The sequence below is a fragment of the Pan troglodytes genome, chromosome 8 (genome assembly GCF_028858775.2).
Source record: "Pan troglodytes isolate AG18354 chromosome 8, NHGRI_mPanTro3-v2.0_pri, whole genome shotgun sequence".
Taxonomy (NCBI): Eukaryota; Metazoa; Chordata; class Mammalia; order Primates; family Hominidae; genus Pan; species Pan troglodytes.
In genome coordinates, this window is record NC_072406.2 from 112,902,931 (window position 1) to 112,921,178 (window position 18,248).

General features: G+C 50.6%; 1 protein-coding gene across 8 annotated transcripts in view; it reads left to right on the top strand.

The window, feature by feature from the left end:
• The window catches only part of PAX2 (paired box 2), a 93,093-nt gene that overhangs the window by 66,787 nt on the left and 8,058 nt on the right, over positions 1-18,248 (top strand). For all 8 annotated transcript variants that reach the window (XM_016919120.3, XM_016919119.4, XM_003312731.6 and 5 more), the window contains 2 exons: positions 4,231-4,406; positions 6,706-6,832. In XM_016919120.3, coding sequence (XP_016774609.1) covers positions 4,231-4,406; positions 6,706-6,832 — 303 coding nt within the window. The remainder of the gene's footprint in view (positions 1-4,230; positions 4,407-6,705; positions 6,833-18,248) is intronic.

Consider the following 18,248-nt stretch of genomic DNA (forward strand, 5'->3'; position numbering starts at 1 on the left):
AGCCCCAATCTAAAAATGTGGCCAGAGAATGGGGAAGAATACTGGAAATCAGAATTCCTCCTGAAAGCCCAGGACACATGATCAGCAGCCTCCAGCCCTCTTGGTGCAGGGAGTTCAAATGTAGATGTGTTCTCCAGGCCCCAGTCTCAAGCAGCCTCTGCCACCTGCTTTTGATGGCAGCTCAGCAGCCCCGGGGTTAAGTTCTGCTGCTCACCAGGAACACAGTGTTCTCTGTCTATTGGTAGAGGCACCAGAGATGGGCAGGATGGTGTTGCTGAGAGTGGAAAAGGCCTGTGCGTCAGAGCTGATGCTGTTAGAGGCTAACAAGCAGTGGGGATAGCACATCTTTTGCTAGCCAGGGATGTGCGGGGCTTACCTGATGAGAGACTGGGTGTCCTTGGGTGCCAGGCCAGTCAGGTGGCCAGTCCCAAAACCTTCTGCCAGAGGTATGGCTTTGAATGCCACCCAGGAGAGTCTGAGTACCTACTCGGGGCCATTCCTGATGCTGGAGCTGCAGAAATGCATTAGTCACGGTCCCTGCCACAAGGTGCTCTTTGACTGGCTGCTGGGCATGGGGGCAAAGGGGCTGTTGGATAGGGGATCTTCTTTGAAATGGATGGTGTCTAATCACTCACGCGCTCTCCTTCCCTGCTCACTAGATTAAGATCTGCTTTTACATCCTAGAAACCTAGATTAAGATCGGCTTCTGCTTCCACCTCTGTTTCAGCCCAGCTCTGCCAGACAGCCCTTCAACAGCTGGGCCTAACAGTGGTCTCTTTCTTCCTCCTTGCCGTCCCGTCTGAGACTTTGCCCTTGGAAAGTCCCATGCCGAGCTCGCTCCCCATCTTCCCGGGAGAACCCTCTAGGTGGTCAGCACTGACAACTGTCTTCCTTCTTTCCTTTTTGACTCTTCCTCCTTTACTCTCTTCTTCTTTTCCTCCTCCTCTCCTTCCCCTGCAAAGCCACCCTCATCCAGGCCCTGGGCACCCAGGTATCAGGACACCCAGTCTTCAGCGAAAGCAGAGCCAGCTGGTTTTATTCCTGCAGTAAGTGTCCTCACCCCAGCCAGCACTTCCAGCTTCTGGTGCGGAAGGCTTCTTCCCTTTCTTCCCCTCCTTCTTTCTGCCCTTCCATGCCTCTGGGCTTCCTCCTTCCCTGAGCTTATCCTCCTTGGACCTTCTGATCCAGGGCTTCTCCCAACCTCCTTCCCTCATTCCCTTCCTGCCCTCTCTCCTTGCCTTCATTCCTCCCTTCCTTCCCTAGCTGATGGAAGGATGCCACCCCCTCCTCTGGAAAGAGCCCTTGAGAGCCTATGGTACGTGTGGTGTATTTGGAGGGCTGGCTGGCTGTCCCCCACCAGTAATGCCACTGCCCTCTCCTGGGCCCTGCGGCTCACCTCCCTGCACCCCATAAGTTTCTTTGTGCTCCTTCGCCATTCATCATGACTGCTGCCTTCCTTCTCCTACAGGAGTTCCCGCAAGCCTCCTCCAGCCTCTCTGGGGGGTGGGGGTTCTCCACATGCTTTCATCACACCACTTTGTTTTCCTTCTCCTCTAACACCTCCTTTCTCCTCCCCACTTCCCTCTCCTCTGCTTCCCCGCCTCCCACTGCCACCTCTTCCAGTAGCAGGCTTCCTTAGCCTTTGCCTCCTTTCCCTCCCCCTTCCCCTCCTTTGCTGCCTCTGTAACCTGTCTTACCACCAGGGCCTGAGTATACAAAAAAATAAATAAATAAATAAAAAGGTCAGTGAGTGGAGGGAGCAGCAATAACCCCTAAAACAGTACTATCAGTGGAACATGATTGATCAATTGAATTCCATAGCGGCTGAAAAATGTGGGATTAAGTAGTGTATTATACGCACAATGAGTTGAGGCATGATGTTCATTTCAAGTTCATTTCGCCGGCCTCTGCCACCAGATCAGGCAATCAATAGGGGCAGCAGATATCATATATCACCTCTCTGCGGGCCGGGGAGAGAGCACCATAATCTCTCGCAAATTTAGAGTGACAGATTTGTCAAGATCTGAAGGGCCCCTGAATAAATGAAGGCAAAGAGACTCCTCCAGCCAGTGACCTGAGGACAAAGCTTCAGTTCAGCCCCTACACACACACACACACACACACACACAGACACAGTGAGCCAAGCCACACACAGACAGGCATATACACAAATCTACACAGAGGCATGAGGAGAGTCCTGCCACACACGCACACACATAATGTGTGAACACACGCTCACAAATACACCCTCTCTGCCCCTACAATAACCATATATGAAGATATTTGATGCTTTCCTCAGCCCTGAGAGTCCGGCTTCCCCAAAAGGTAGGAGGGCTCCAGAAAGGGAGAATCAAACACAATAGGACACGCAAATAGCTACAGGGAGTGAAATGAGGATGATGGCACATCCTGAAAAAAGAAGTAGGCACAGGAGAAATGGGGCATGTGGCCTCACAGTCCTCATGCAATCACACACAGACACACACATTCTTTCAGGAAGCTTCTCATTCTATTTCCACACACGCAGACCCTTGTTTATCTGGACGTTTATATATGTACAAGCACGTAGACACGCAATACTCACACAAAAGGGAAAAATAAATTTACCACACTTCAACTTTCAACTCATATGTTGATGCATACATCCCATAAGACTGAAATGATTCCAGAGCCTTATGCAGAAGAAACCACAACCACCAAGTTTTGTGTTCATGGGAACAAATACCATTGAAGCTGCTTCTGTCTGTCTTCTTCAGATGTGGTCCTGGTCTTGATCTCTGTCTCTCTCTCCCTCTCTTTCTCTCTCTCCTTCTCTCTCTCTCTCTCTCCTTCTCTCTCTCTCTCTCTCTCTCACACACACACACACACACACACACTTTCTTTGCTTTCCCACTCCCTCCAGAATAGATATGGAGGGAAGATGGGAGGTCACATTAGGAAAGCAGACCCCGCGCTCGGTCTGGGAGGCCAGCAAGGGAGGATGGCTGCAGGTTGAGTTAATCAATATGTAATATTTTCTATGGTCTCCTGAATGATACTGTATGGTGTTACTATATATAATGCAATATTGATTATATCATATCGTATAATCACCTATAAACTGATATATATAACAGTCCCAGAGGAACACCCTGGGGCCTCCGGCATGGGCTGGCCCCAGGCCCAAGGCTCCTCAGCTGGTCTTGGGCTGAGGGAAGCCTGGAGTGACCAAGCTGGTATGGGGTTTGGGGGGGAAACCCCACTTTGGGGAGCTGCAAGGTGTGGGTTCAGACAGAGGCCACAGAGCAGGCACATTGCCTACTGTACACCTTGAAAACTCCAAGGAACCGACGCTGGGAGGCAAGGATAGGGGAGGGCTGAGAACACCTGAGGAAAGGGGACATGGAGACAGGATTGGCCTGTAGCCTCGGGGGAGCAGGCACCGGTGTGACAAGACTCTGCTCCCTCTGGAGACTTGCAGGAGGAACCAGGTGACCAAGAAACTGGCTCCTGTAGGAGGCTTGAGCCTGGGTCTAGGTTGGAGACAGAGGCCGAGAAGGCGGCCAGGGCACAGAGGCATCCACAGGGGCCCTTCTGTGGGCTCTGCCCAAGCGGGAGCTTTGCTGCTCTAGCGACACCTCTTTCCTCCCGCTTGGTTTCCCTCTGGCCCCAGTCCTGGCCCAACCCAAGCAGAGTGCCTCAGCTCTGCCTCAGAGCCCCTCCTCCCTCAGGGCAAAGTTGATTACTTCACCCAGTCTCCAGGTTACACTCGGCCTCGGAAATTTGATGGTTTTCAACCCTTGGAATTAGTGGAACTGAAATTCATCTCGGAGCCGAGTTCAATTCTCCACAGGCTCAGTAATGCCAGTCTGAGACACCCAGCTTCTTTCTTCCCCAGGCTGGCCCTGGCCTGGGGGCAGGGGGTGGTTCAGGGAGACATGCCCCAGGGAGCTGGCTCCTGGGAGCTCCCTGGCTCCACCTCTGCCTAATCCTTCCTGACCCCACAGTGTGACCGCTCCATCTCTTACCAGGTCCTCAGGTCCTTCTCTTCCTTGGGCTTCCTCAGCCAGATCTCTGAGGCAGGGCCACCCTCTGGTGTCAGCCCCGCTGGCCCAGGGGCTGAGAGTAAGGGGTCCCATAGGGGTGCAGAGCTCCGGGGTCCGGAACCAGATGCCCACCTCTTTGCCCTGCACTGTTCCTGTGCCTCTGCTGGCCTGGCGCTAACGCCCCGAGTGTCCATGTGTTCTCCAGATGTGTCCGAGGGCTCAGTCCCCAATGGAGATTCCCAGAGTGGTGTGGACAGTTTGCGGAAGCACTTGCGAGCTGACACCTTCACCCAGCAGCAGCTGGAAGCTTTGGATCGAGTCTTTGAGCGTCCTTCCTACCCTGACGTCTTCCAGGCATCAGAGCACATCAAATCAGAACAGGTGAGGAGGGAGCTTTCTGCTTGCAGAAGTAGAAAGGAGCCGGCAGAGCAAGGCCTCTCAAAAACTTGTTCACTAAACACCACATGCATAGCCAGCATTGTATGTGTTACACACGTGTGTTCTGTGTGTGTGCAGTGTGAACAGGCTCACATGAGACAGTATGGTATCGTTAAGACAAATCATTATGGTCTGTATATGGTAATTAGAAATGAGTTCTGGGTGCAAGAGTATGGCCTTGGGTAAATCATCTCTGTTCAGAGCCTCGGTTTCCCCATCTATAGAATGAAGGACTTGGATGTAGGATTTGTCAAGTCCCTTCTAGCTCTGCTTTGCTGTGGTTCTTGCATGGAGTACTCAGGGGCATCCTCTTGCTGTGTCCCTTGCCCACACCCCCTCAGGGTCCTACAGAAAGTCTACGCTAGACTGTCGAGCTCTCCTTGCCCAGTGTCAGGAGAGCCTGCCTGTGCCTGCCTCCTGCTCCCCAAGCCAGCAATTCAATGGAACCCTAGGTAGGCTGGCAGCTTCCCACTTACACCCAACACTTTCTGCAGACACTGAGCAGCCCAGGACACATAGCATGGGGCACAGCATGCAACACACCAGCAAAACCCACAACGCAGAAACCACCTCCGAACTTTTCTATGTGCCGGTGTGCATGTGCTCACACTCCACCATCCACCTGCTCCCCTCACCCACAGCCCACGGTACTGTGCTTACACACCACCGCCCACCTGCTCCCCCACCCACAGCCCACGGTACTCACAGCTAACCCCGGCAGCCGCATGGAGCCAGTGGGTGTGTGCTGCCCTCAGATCACCAGCTCAGCATACCCCTAGCATATGCCTCCACCCACATACGCTGGGTGGAGCCCCCAGCACACCTGCTCCCACACAGGGGCACACTCCCATCCCTGCTACACATGCAGCCCAGGCCAGGCCCACAGTCACAGCACAAGACAGCATTGCTGTGCTTGCATGCATGCACACACGCACCCACACATGCACGTCAGTGCAGCCCCACAGCGTCAAACGCTACAGTTCCACTCTAAGACTCCAACAGCTCCCAGCCACTCGCCTTTCTCCCCGCCCGTCCTTTTATCCCATAAGCTGTTTGTCTTCATAAAACAAAAATCAAAAGTCTTTTTAAGGTGCCCCGAGCCATAAACCAACAAAGGAGGAGCTGGCCGAGGCGGGCGGCTCAGTGCACCCTCCCTGAGTCCCCGGCTGTATTACAATGTATAACCTTTATTTACTTTCATTAGACTATTAAACACCAGCACAGTCATTTTTCCCCCTGAAACTCGGAGCAGGGCCCATAAAGCAAATCCGAAGCCTAATTGAGTTCATTTTAATTTCTCTCCGATCACAGCGAATTACTCTGGTGATAAATCAGGGGGCAGCTTCACCCCCAGTAGAAGGCCTAATTTGCAGCTAATTACAAAACTGATTTCTACAGGAAGATCAATACGAGAAGGAATTGGAAATGACGAGGCAATCCCATCCAGCCATGGAGGGGAGGGGGTACTCTAGGGGGGCCAGGAAGCGGAAGGGAAAAAAACAGACCCGAAAGAGCAGAAAATCAGTTTTAATTTAACGTAATATTAATCAGAGCAACTTTTCCTGCTTTGTGCAGGCTCCCGGTCTGCCCAGCTCTGGGGTCTGGCTTGGCCATGGCTGCAATAAAAAGGCAATTACCCGAGTGTTTCGGGCAGGACACCCTTTCAGAGTCAATGACTGGCCCCCTCCTACCCTTCTGTTAGCCATGTGGACTCTCCCCCTCCCCAATTTCATACTCCAGTGCACAGGCAGACAGTGAGGGGCCCATGGGGCTGTCATTGTTTGTTTTTAAAAAAGGGGCGCCCATACCCAATCAGCCAGCAGTGCCAGGCTGAAGGCCCCACTAGGCCCTTCTCCCAGCTACTGGCTCTGCCAGTCATGTCATGGTTCCCCCCTCCTCCCCAAGGCTCCTCAACATCCCATGCCTCTCAACAAGGGTATCCCCACTACTACACCCTACCCACAGGGGTGCTTAGGCAGGAGATGCTACAGAAACATAAAGGGTGCTGGCATAAGTACCCAAAATGTGTAAAGGGTGCTGTGCCTCCGGTTTCACCAAGTCAGGTCTACTACCCGCACAAAACTTGCCATCATCCACCAAGCCCCCGCATCTCCCCTCTGCCCCACCATCTCTTTCTACCCCATCTGGGCGGGCTCCCCTGTTCCTCCTCCCCATCTGCACACCGAGCCCTTTCTCTGTGCGTGCATCAATAGAGAGCTGTCACTTTTCTCTCTCCTCCCAGGGGAACGAGTACTCCCTCCCAGCCCTGACCCCTGGGCTTGATGAAGTCAAGTCGAGTCTATCTGCATCCACCAACCCTGAGCTGGGCAGCAACGTGTCAGGCACACAGACATACCCCGTTGTGACTGGTAAGGGGGCTTCCAGGAGGGTGGGGGCACTGCGTTCAGTGGAGGGTGCCTCAGCCCATGCCATCTGAGGCCCAGTGTGAGGAGCAGGTCCCCCACCGTGATATTTACAGAGAGAACGAGGCTTCTAAAACCAGGGTGCTTCCTGAACAGGGGTGTGCAGATGTGGGGAGAAAAAAACTGGGGTCAGGGCATCTGTGGGCTTCAACCTGGAAAGGCTGATGCTAGGAGGGGCTGTTGCCAGTTCTTCCTCCTGTCCTTCGCCTCTCCCTTTGTCTGTTTCTCTTCCCTCTCCCAAGTTGCCCAGAATCATGAGCCTCTTGTTAGGACGTCTGCAGAAAGCAAATAAGCCAGGCTGGTGAGAGTGGAGCATGGGTACCCAGTGTCCAGCCTCCACACTTGGGTCTCCAAGGCTCCTGGGGGACCCGTTTACCGCTCCCTCCAGGCAGCATGGGTGACCATGGCTTTGGGCTTGAGGGCATGGCACCCAGCTCTGTGGAGTTTGAGATGAGTACAATTATTCCAGCCTTCCTCCTGCTTCCCAGAGAGGTCAGTGACACCAAGGCTTGATTTCAAGGCCAGGTAGGATAAGGCTTGGCCCACAATCAAATGCAGAGCTAGGGGCGCCATGGCCAGGAGCCCCTACAAATGAAGAGCAGCAGGGCCAGTTAGTTTGGAAGGGGAGGTGGAGTCCAGGGAAGGCCGCAGAGCTCCAGGCTGTGGAAGGCACGTGCCACTGCAGAAGGGTTTCCAGGCCAGGAGACTGCCCAAATGGGAGAGACACGCATTGAGGTGTTATTAAAATTCACCTAATTATTCTGGAGACACTAAAGCCAATGTGCCGTTTGTTCCTTGGGAGACAGGATGATTGAGAAGGGTCTCGGTGGGGATTGGGAGACACTGAGGCGTTACCTGCAGAGCGAGGCAAGCGGAGGTGGCCTGCGGACCCAGCAGCAGGGCTGCAGAGCCAGCGGCAAAGGCAGGGAACAGGCACCGCCCACTTTAGGACTGGGCCCTGGTTCTGCCTGTGAGCTGGTCTGAGTGTGGCTGCATTTGAGCCTGAGCTGGGCTCAGTGGCCACCCAGCCTCCACCTGGGGGCTTAGGAGAGCCCTGTCAGTTTTCTCAGCCTCTCCCTAAGGGGCTGTACTGGTACAACTGTTTCCAGCCTAGATCTTTGGCTAGGGAGTCAGAGGTTGAATTCTAGAAGTGTTGGAGACCTGGACTGGGCTTTCGGGAGTGACGACCTTAGCTGGGTTAGCTGGGCCAGGACACAGCCCATGACCAAATGGCCCTCAGCATGAGCCATCCTTCGCCCAGCTGGGAAGCTCTCTGACCTGCTAGGTATTCTGACCCAAGGCAGAGAGACGGCCCAGGCCAGGCCACCTTTCTCCTGACCTGCTCAGAAGTACAGTGGTCACTTCCCAAAGATGGCCACTCCAGGCACTGTTCAAAGAGAACCCGGGAGACTTCTCTAACCCCATCTGCTGCCCAGCGCTCAGGCCATAGTCTAGAAGGCAAGGACTTCCTAGGGTGGAGCTATGGATCTTCAGGGTAGGGCTCCTGCTACAGGAGACCCAGGGGCTGGTACAGAGAAGTGCCTCCACCTTGAGCAGCCCCCACCCGCCTCCCCACCATGGCCCTGGAACAGTCCCAGCTCAGCCTGGGAACATCTCCGGCTGATCCATCTGGATCCAAGTGTGAGAAAAGTTCATTTCAGACCCAGCTTGACATTCCCAGGTGGCAAGTTAGCACTAACATCTCAATCTGTATGCGACATTTCAATCAAGCGAGGAGTAACAAAAGCAGAACCATTAACATTCGGAGCTGTTCACCAGTGGTAATGATGGGGAAACTCGCTCAGAAACTGGAAATTACCAAAAAGAGAGAAGTGTGTGGAGAGGTGGGGGAGGGAAGATGGGGATAGGGGTAGGGAATGATTTTTCCACACTTAGGCCAAGATCCACTGTTTGGATTAATAGTGCCATTACCCAAGAAAGAGCTGCAGATTATGCTCATTCTTAAAATGTTTTTGCTGGCAATTAAACTGCTGCAGTTATTGATCTTTGTTGATTTTATGTCCTCCTAATTTGCATAATCTATTAAAGATGAATGATTTATGATGTGTTTATTATGGGGACAAACAGAATTTGCTAGAGGTACTGTCAAGGTGAGCCATGGGGCATTGCTCAGAGACTCCATGGGCCATCTCAGCAGTGGGTCCAGCATGTTGGCCTTCAGGCCAGGATATTGTGGGTAGTAGTGAGCAGTGATGCAAGGAGTACAGAAACAGGAGAGTGGACTTTGGGTGAGTTCTTCTAGAAAGATACTGGCATCTGTGAGAACTGGGCTCCAGGCAGAGCTGGAGTGCGGGAGAGGCCCTTAGTGTATTTGTGGACACTGCCCTCAAAGAGTCTTTAAAAGCTTATTTTCTTGGCAAATATTAAGGGCTTTGGTGGGAGAAGAGAAAAGGAGGCTCTTTTAGGTGGGTAGGTGATTCTGGGGAGGTGTGTGCTAAAGGTAAGGGAGCTGTTAGGTCACCCAGTGCCCATAGCCTGGCTTAGGAGTGCCAAGGTGTTCAAGGAGCCCTCTTTATCCTCCACGTCTCAGGCACCCTGCTCATCTTCTTCCCCCAGGACTGACAGCTGCGGCTGCAAACCTTAGGGGATGAGGGAATGCCCTAGCCCAACCTGAAAAGCCAGACCTTATTGAGATTCCTGCCACCTCCTGGCACTGGAGGCTGATTTCAAACTTCACCAGCCACTTGATGCAGCTATTCCACAAGGTCAGGACTGAGAGGAGAGAGGAACCTAGACTATTGTGTGGAGGGGAGAGTGGGGCCCAGTGGGCCAGGACACAGCTAATCACATTGCAAGCAAGGGTGGCTGCCAGAGGCTAGGGCTCAGCCCCATAGCCTCCCCTCCCCACCTTCCATCAGGGAACCGAGGAGAGAGACTGATTTTGCTGGGTAGTGTTTGCAAGTTCTGCCGAGATTTTAATTTCACTGCATCACAACTCAGCAAGCTGCCAAGTCAAGCTGGTTATTTAAATTTATCACCCACTTTCCCTTCCGCCGCTGGGCTGCTCTAGCTCAGCGGCATCTCTTCTCTCCAGCCCACGGCTCTAGGCTGCTGGTCTGGAACGGAGCCTCGTCTCTCCTAAGTGATAAAGAAAGAGGGACCAGCTACATGAGAGAATGGGTCACGGGCACTCTGGCCCCAGGCTTTTTCAGGTTGGCTGGCTGTGGCTGGTACCTCTCATCACCTTCTTGACCCTCCAAAGGAGCCCAGAGGGGCTGCCATCCACCTCTCAGTAGTCCCAGGGCCCTCCGGGTCAGGGCATCTGCAGTGAGGACTCGCTCCAACTGCATGCTGGAGGCTTCATTCCTTAAAGTCTCCCATCCCTGGAAGAAAAGATAGTCCCTGTTCTCCATAGCATTCTCACCTTGACCCCCCCTCCCCATGTCTGGCCGGGGCTGCAGTGACAAAGGAGCATGCAGAGACACTGGCAGTGATGTTGATCTGGGAGGAGAAGAGGAGAACTTACTCCAGGATTCCCAAAGTCACTGGGGATGTTTCTGAGCATTAGAGAGTCCCTTGACACAGTGCAAGTCCACCCCGAAGGAGAGAGCCCAGATGCAAGGAACAGTGCTGGAGAAGTCAGAGACTGTGCAGTTCCATGCTCTCTAGAAAAGGGTTGGCCAATCTTTTGGCTTCCCTGGGCCACTTTGGAAGGAGAAGAAATTACTTAAGTCACACATAAAATACACTAACACTAAGATAGCTGATGAGCTAAAAACAAAAACAAAAATAAAATACCTCATAATGTTTGATGAAAGTTTACGAATTTGCACTGGACCACATTCAAAGCTGTCCTGAGCAGCATGTGGCCTGTGGGCTGTGGATTGGACAAGCTCGCTCTAGAAGCTAGGGAAAGCACCAGTCCCTGGAGCCACTGCACCCACAGGCTTCACTGGCCTCTAGTGGGCATTGCTGCCGCGCACTGGCAGAGCCTTGAGCAAGTGCAGCTCTCACCGCCCTTGTTTTAGTCACAGAGAGGTAAAGGAGGAATGAGATTGATGTCTGGGACCCAGGCAGGCTACCTCACCAAAACATAACTGAATAAAATATAACAACAAAAATGTTAATACGCAGCAAATCTCACTCTTTGGTGCCAGAAATAGAGGGGAACTCAAAGCCAGATCAGTATTGGAGAGGCCGCTGGCATCACACTGGAGGGAGATGCTGACTGGGAGAGGATGGGGTTGTAGCACACCAGTCAGGGAATGTGACTTTGGGAATCAGGAAGCCAGAACTGAGTATCATCCTGCATAAAGCAAGGAACAGAATAGGGACCACACTGTCCATGAAAGGCAAACACATACACTCGTCTGAGTAGCCCAGGGAAACAAGGAAGGGGGCAGAATGGAAGGTCACCATGAGACATGGAGACCCCAAGCCTGATGCCAGATCAGAGTCCAAATTTATACCATGAGTATGTTGCAGGAAACCCAAGCCAGGAACTTACATAAAAATTTGTACAGGATAGTAACCCATTCTGAAACCTCACCAGGAGCAATGACAAACCTTCTTTATAGAGACATTCTAAAATCCAGGGCACATGGGACTCCCACAGGGGGAAGAAAAAACCCCACCACTAATGATGAGCTTACTGTAAAAAAAAAAAAGTACACATCTCATGTGAATACAAACTTTCAAAAGGGAAAGTTAGTAGAAGCAATAAACAGAACAGTTAACATCCCCCCAAGACCTGGGAACAATAGAATAATCCAAAAGTGCTATAAACTCAGCATGTTTAATATTCTAAAAAAGATCAAAGGGGCCGGGTGCGGTGGCTCACGCCTGTAATCCCAGCACTTTGGGAGGCTGAGGCGGGCAGATCACGAGCTCAGGAGATCAAGACCATCCTGGCTAACATGGTGAAACCCCATCTCCACTAAAAAAATATACAAAAAATTAGCCGGGCGTGGTGGCAGGCGCCTGTAGTCCCAGCTACTTGGGAGGCTGAGGCAGGAATATCACTTGAACCCAGAAGGCAGAGCTTGCAGTGAGCTGAGATCGTGCCACTGCACTCTAGCCTGGGTGACACAGCGAGACTCCATCTCAAAAAAAAAAAAAAAAAAAAAAAAAAAAGATCAAAGGAAGTATCAGCTGTATCTTTATCACAGATCCAGATGCCCCAGTCCCTTCCCACCACTGCTCACCAAATTGTCAGATAATGGAGATCAAAAAGGGCAAAGAATGAGGACCATACCTATAGATTATTGCTTTGGGGTCCAGGAGGCATGGAAAGAGCTGAGCCTCAGGCAACTCTGAAAGTAGAGCCTGTTCCAGGCTTGTCCAGGCTCCCAGACTGCTAAGCCTCAGCAGATAATCTTATATTTTCTTTGGGAAAATGTCTGAACATTAGAGAGCTAGAGACGGGGACAGTACCTTTCTCCCCAGTGGGGTGGGGGCAGGTGGGAAGCCTCCGTAGCTTCCCCATCCTGGTTGGGGGAAGGTGGTTTTATTCAAGAGCTTGGGAGAAATGTCTCTTAATTCCTGAAGACTGCAGTTTTGAAGGAAGCTGTAATTAAGATCCAGGAAGAGATGTGGATGCTGCCCAAGAGGGAAGTGCCCAAGGCAGGAAGAGGGAGCAGAAGAGGCTGGTCTCCCAGAAGCTGGCTGATTTGAGCAGAGGTGGGGGAGGCCAGAGAGGCAAAGTTCACAGCTGGACAGCAGCAGGGACCAGTGTGAGCAGTGTGGATGTAGCTTCTGAGAAAGGGTTGCCAACTCAGAAGCTCGGCCTCCTGGCCCACATCTGAGATGGTCAGCAAAGTGGCCTTTTAGCAGATAGAGGTGTGGACCCTGGGAAACCTCCTCCTCCTACTCAGGGCATCCTGAGGACCTCCAGGAACTGCCTCTTTCCTGTAGTTAACAACCCCCTTCCAATGCAACTGCATTTCCCTCCATAAAACAAACAGCTTAGCCCTTGGCCAGCCCCCGGGGGAGGAGAGGGCAATAAAGACTGAGAAATGTTTCTCAAGGAGGCTGGGAGTCTCCTAGTCTTGTCTGTCAGCTCAAAGCCCCTGATTAGCTAGAGGAATTTAGGGCACAGACATCATAGTTCCTCTCCTTGAAAGGAGAGGGCTAAGACAACTTCAGACGTGTGGCGAGTCAGAGATCCCTTTACTGTGGAGGCCAAAGCAAGCCAGAGGGCTGCTCCTCAGGGCTCACATGCCCTAGACCCTTCCTTTAGGCTGTGAGGGTCCCAAGAAAAGAGGCTAGCCTCCTTCAAACATCCCTGAGTCTGCTAGCCACATCCCCAAGGACCTCCAGCCCCCAGCCTCAGCTCTGATTTAATTATGGGGGCATTTCCATAGCAATGAGACATTGACAGATATGCGGCTGCTCTCGGCCTGCAGCCTAGGGAGTCATTGGATCAGGCCTCTTTCCCTTCCTCCTTTATCCAGTCCACTGCTAGAGGTAAAGGATATGGAAAAGAAGAGGCACTAATCCACTGTCGGGATCAGAGTCAGGCCATATTTGACCAGAATAAAAGCTGTGCCACCTCAATCTCAGGTCCCAATCCCATGTCCTTGTCTGTGCCTACCGGCCACCCTGTGCTGCTGGGCTGCCCTTCCCAGGAGGGTGCCATGGCAGAAGTACCCTGGCTGAGAATGGGGCTGCAGAGGGAGGAGCATTGTAGGGAGGGTGACAAAGGTAGGAAGGGTTTGGGGTGTCTTAGCAAAGATGTAGTTCTGGTGTTTTCTACGCTGAGCTCAAATTTGGCCCTTAACCTTGGGCCTTTCTTCTTACCTCCTCCCTTCATCTCTTCCCTCTGTCCGTGAGGCCCAAAAACCTGAACATGCCAAATGGAGTGCTTATTCCTCCAAGGATGGCCTCACTTGTTCATCAGAGATCAGAGAGAGAGAGAAAGGGGCCAGTCTGAATTTGAATCAAAATATTTTCTAAGAAATCAATGATCTTGCTATCAAGTGCATAACAATAGCCAACTCAGGCCAATAAAGGATTGCCCAGTTGAGAATACTGGCCATTGCTTTCATGATTCGTCAGGTTATGGGACCCTTTCGGTTTCTGTACATGTCATTTAGATACTTGATGTGTCCCACAGAGGAATTCTCCAAAAAAGAGATCTCCCAGCACTAAGCTTTTTAGTCCGTTGTTTGGTACTTTTTAAGAAGAAAATGTTGGCTAAGTAAAAGTAAGGTCAGTCAACCCAACATTTTTTGAATGACCGGAAATCCTAAAGACTGCTGTCCCAATGAAACAGGTATGTATTGGTACCAAGGGCTCAGAAATGTCCCAGTGGCCTCGAAGCCACCTAGGCAAGACCTGAAAACCTGTTTCCCCCAGAGGGCCGGCCACCTCCAAGGTGACAGGAAGACCCCCCACTTTTTTCCCAGGGTAGCCAGAATCCCTTCCACCTCCACAATTAGCTGTAGCCTCAGGACAAACAAGCTAGTGCTTTTGCAACCCTGAGCTTTGGGAGACAAGCTCCGCCACTATTGTCACTTCTGAGAGGGCTTTGCATGCCTTCAGCCTGAATCCTCCCCTCTTCTCCCCAGTGGTGGTGGCGGCTGGGCTGGCAGGCAGGGAAGGAGGAAATCCTGCAGGGCTCGGAGAACAGCCTAATGCTGCAGAGGCTTAAGTGGCCGTTTTCCTTGGGATTAGGGTTTCACTTACACAGAGCGCCTGAAAAACACTGCGCTTTTGGAAGGATTAGAGCTGACAATTCAGTGCTCTCAGAGAACAAAATAAAGCCAGAGAGGAACTGGGAGGCCTGGAGTATCAGAAGACTGTGCAAACAGGCTTAACCTCTGCCCACCCAGCATGAGGGTCTCTCATGCTCTGAGCCCATCTTTGAGCCTGGGCCCAACCTCTTGAGTGCCAGTACCTGCCCAACTCCAATCTTCATTTGTGATTTGCTCATGGAGCCAGAGAAGGCAACACAGGGACGTTGCCTTCTGGAAAGAGGACTGGGAAGTTGCCAACTGGGAAGAGGACTGGAAATGTCTTCCCCTCTCTCTGAGCCTCAGTTTCCTCCTCCGTAAAACAAGGGAGTTGGACTAGAAGATAGCCAAGTTCCTTCTCAGCCCTTTGAAAATGTGATTCTCCCCAACATTCCCTGGTGTTATCCTAGGATGCTGAAGCTGCATTTCCATCCATGGTCCAGCTGAATTAGAAGGAAACTACCTCCTGTGAGGCCCTGAGCCAACAGGCTACACAGCCCAGAGGAGGGCGGGGTGCTGGGAGAAGGGATGGAAACAGCATGACTGGTTGTGTCCGGCCGGTTGGCTGTCAAGGTGTAGACCTCACTAAGCCCCTGCAGATCTGGGTAACATCCCTGCCTAGGACACACCAGGGATTCAAGGTGTCAGTGGGAGCTGAGATCAACTGGAAGAGCAGCCACCCTGAGTTGCAGGTACAGCCCCCTCTGCTGGAACCTGGAGCAGGCAAGCCTCAGGTGGGGTATGGGGCTGAGGCAGAGCCTGGGGCTGTGGGCTGTCCCATAGTCCCTTCTGCCCTAGAGGACAACTCAAATCCTGGGAGGATTTGGAAGCTTGGGAAATAAGAAATGAAAGGAAATATGTAGATAGTTATTTTCCTCTCCTTTTAAAACATCTTGTGTGGATTTAAAGTTTGTTACTTTAGTGTAATAGATATACGTTGAATTGGTCATAAGGTGCTCGTAATTGTTATAGTAAATACCAATTATGCATTTATATATTTAGGCAGCAATTACAAATTTAATAACTGTGTATTTTTGTAAGTATTACAAATGCCTATGTCAAATGCAGGCATAGACTGCCAGCCTTGAAGAAATCTAATGTCTTCATTTTCGCTACCTTATGAGAAGCAGACAGAACTTGGGGATAGGGCAGTAAAACAAGAGTTATGTTTTCTGGCCTTAGGGTCCTCCACAGTGTCAAGTGGGTAGCAAAAGTGCTCATTTTCAGAGAAAGATGCTGAGGAAAAGCATCTCTGAACTCCTCGATAGAACTTTTGCTATATAAATCTATGTCTAATAAGTCTCATCTGAGCCATCATGAGCAGCAGTTTCTGCTTCTTTCGTGGCTTCCTTTTTATTTCCTTGATCTTCTGAATGCTGACATTTTCCTTGACTTGAGATACAACTCCCTGCTACTTCACATGTTATTTTGCTGTGCTTTGTATCATCCTGTTTATTGATACAATTCAAGTAGTTGCAAACAAATCAGTGTCTTATGCCAAAGAACGGGGCTCTTTCACTTTTTTATAAACAGTGCTTATCAATCTTTAAACCATATTTTTTGAGAATATGATAAAAGTCATGTACCACCTACACAGAAAGATACAGATATACAATGTCCATAACATTTTATGTATAGATTTATATAGACCCCTTGAAGTGATCTATGGGTTCTTGAGGGATCAGTTAACCCCAATTTAAAACCCCCACTGTAAAAAAGTGGAAGAAACTGAAACACATAAGAAACAAGAAGTGACAAGATGTTCTGTTATAGGAAGGATTCACTTAGCATGATCCCATATTACTTTCCTGGACCAAACACCTATCTATTTTCTGGGTCTGCACTATTTGAGAACAATATCATTCCAGGATCAATTCCCAAGTATACAGCCTGTTCTGTAATCCAGTTTCTGCCATCTACTAGCAGTGAAATCTCAGACGTAATATTTGGCCCCTCTGAGTTTATTTCTCATCTATAGAATGGGGATTAAAGGCCGGGTGTCGTGGCTCACCCTGTTATCCCAGCCCTTTGGGAGGCCGAGGTGGGTGGATCACCTCAGGTCAGGAGTTCGAGACCAGCCTGGTCAACATGGCAAAACCCCGTCTCTACTAAAAAATACAAAAGTTAGCTGGGTGCAGTGGCAGGCGCTTGTAATCCCAGCTACTCGTGAGGCTGAGGCAGGAGAATCACTTGAACCTGGGAGGCAGAGGTTGCAGTGAGTGGAGATTGCACCACTGCATTCCAGCCTGGGAGACAGAGCAAGACTCTGTCTCAAAAAAAAAAAAGGGGGGGTGGGGGCGGGGGTTTAAAAACATATCAATGGCTGGTCCCAGTGGCTCACGCCTGTAATCCCAGCACTTTGGGAGGCTGAGACAGGCGGAGCACCTGAGGTCAGGAGTTGGAGACCAGCCTGGCCAACATAGTGAAACCCCGTCTCTACTAAAAAATATAAAAATTAGCCAGGCGTGGTGACAGGTGCCTGTAATCCCTGCTACTTGGGAGGCTGAGGCAAGATAATCACTTGAACCCAGGAAGCAGAAGTTGCAGTGAGCCGAGATCGTGCCACTGCTCTCCAGCCTGGGTGACGAGAGCGAGACTCCGTCTTAATAAAAATAAAAATAAAAATAAAAACATCAACATCATAGGGTTGATATGAAGATTAAATGAGATAATACATCATATAAAATGTTAAGGACACCGCCCAGCATATAGAAGGTGCTCAATGAATGCTAGGTAGTCCTGGCCCAAGTAGAAACACAGCTCTGACCTTGAATCTTAGACCTGATGGTGAAAGTAGCACAAATTACCTGATGACTACAATTTTTCAACTTTCTTAATAAAGTCTTTCACTTTGCTTTTCTCTGTACTTGTAAGAGGAGCTGCACTTAGATTCTCCAAAACAGTTGATTTGATCTGGCCCATTTGGTAAGGAATGTCTGACGAAAGTGCACTGTCTGATGCAGTTGTAGTGATTGCTGTAGAAATTGGCTTTAGAATCTTCAGGGACTTCTGCAGTTGAACTGAGAAGACATCCTCATCAAGTACAGTGCTTTGAACACTTCTGGGGACTTTAAGATTCTCCACTACCACTGTTTCTTGAAGACCCTCTTTGTTTTTCAGAAAACTCTCACAGGAGATTAATACTCCACCCCATGGAGTTTTATTATAGACTTTTGGCATCGGGATTTTATTCTCTGAGTCCTTTTTATCCACAGCCATGACGATATGAGACTTTGTTTGTCAGATGACTTCTTTTCCTTTTCTTTGGCTCTTTTGGGGAGTATCTGGCTTCGTGTTATTAAAAGGCAGTGTGGTATAAACATGGCTTCAAATTTTGGCTGTATCATTTACTAGCTGTGTAGTCATGGGAAAACTGTGATGCATCCTTGTGCCTTCATTGTCTCACCCTTGAAACAAGGAAGTTACCTCATCACCTGGAAGGCTATTCATCTTTAAAAACTTTGTAACCTTGGGCAGGCGCGGTGGCTTACGCCTGTAATCCCAGCACTTTGGGAGGCCAAGGCAGGCAGATCACTTGAGGTCAGGAGTTTGAGACCAGCCTGGCCAACATGGTGAAACCCTGTCTCTACTAAAAATACAAAAATTAGACGGGCATGGTAGCACACAACTATAGTCCCAGCTACAGGCTAAGGCATGAGAATCACTTG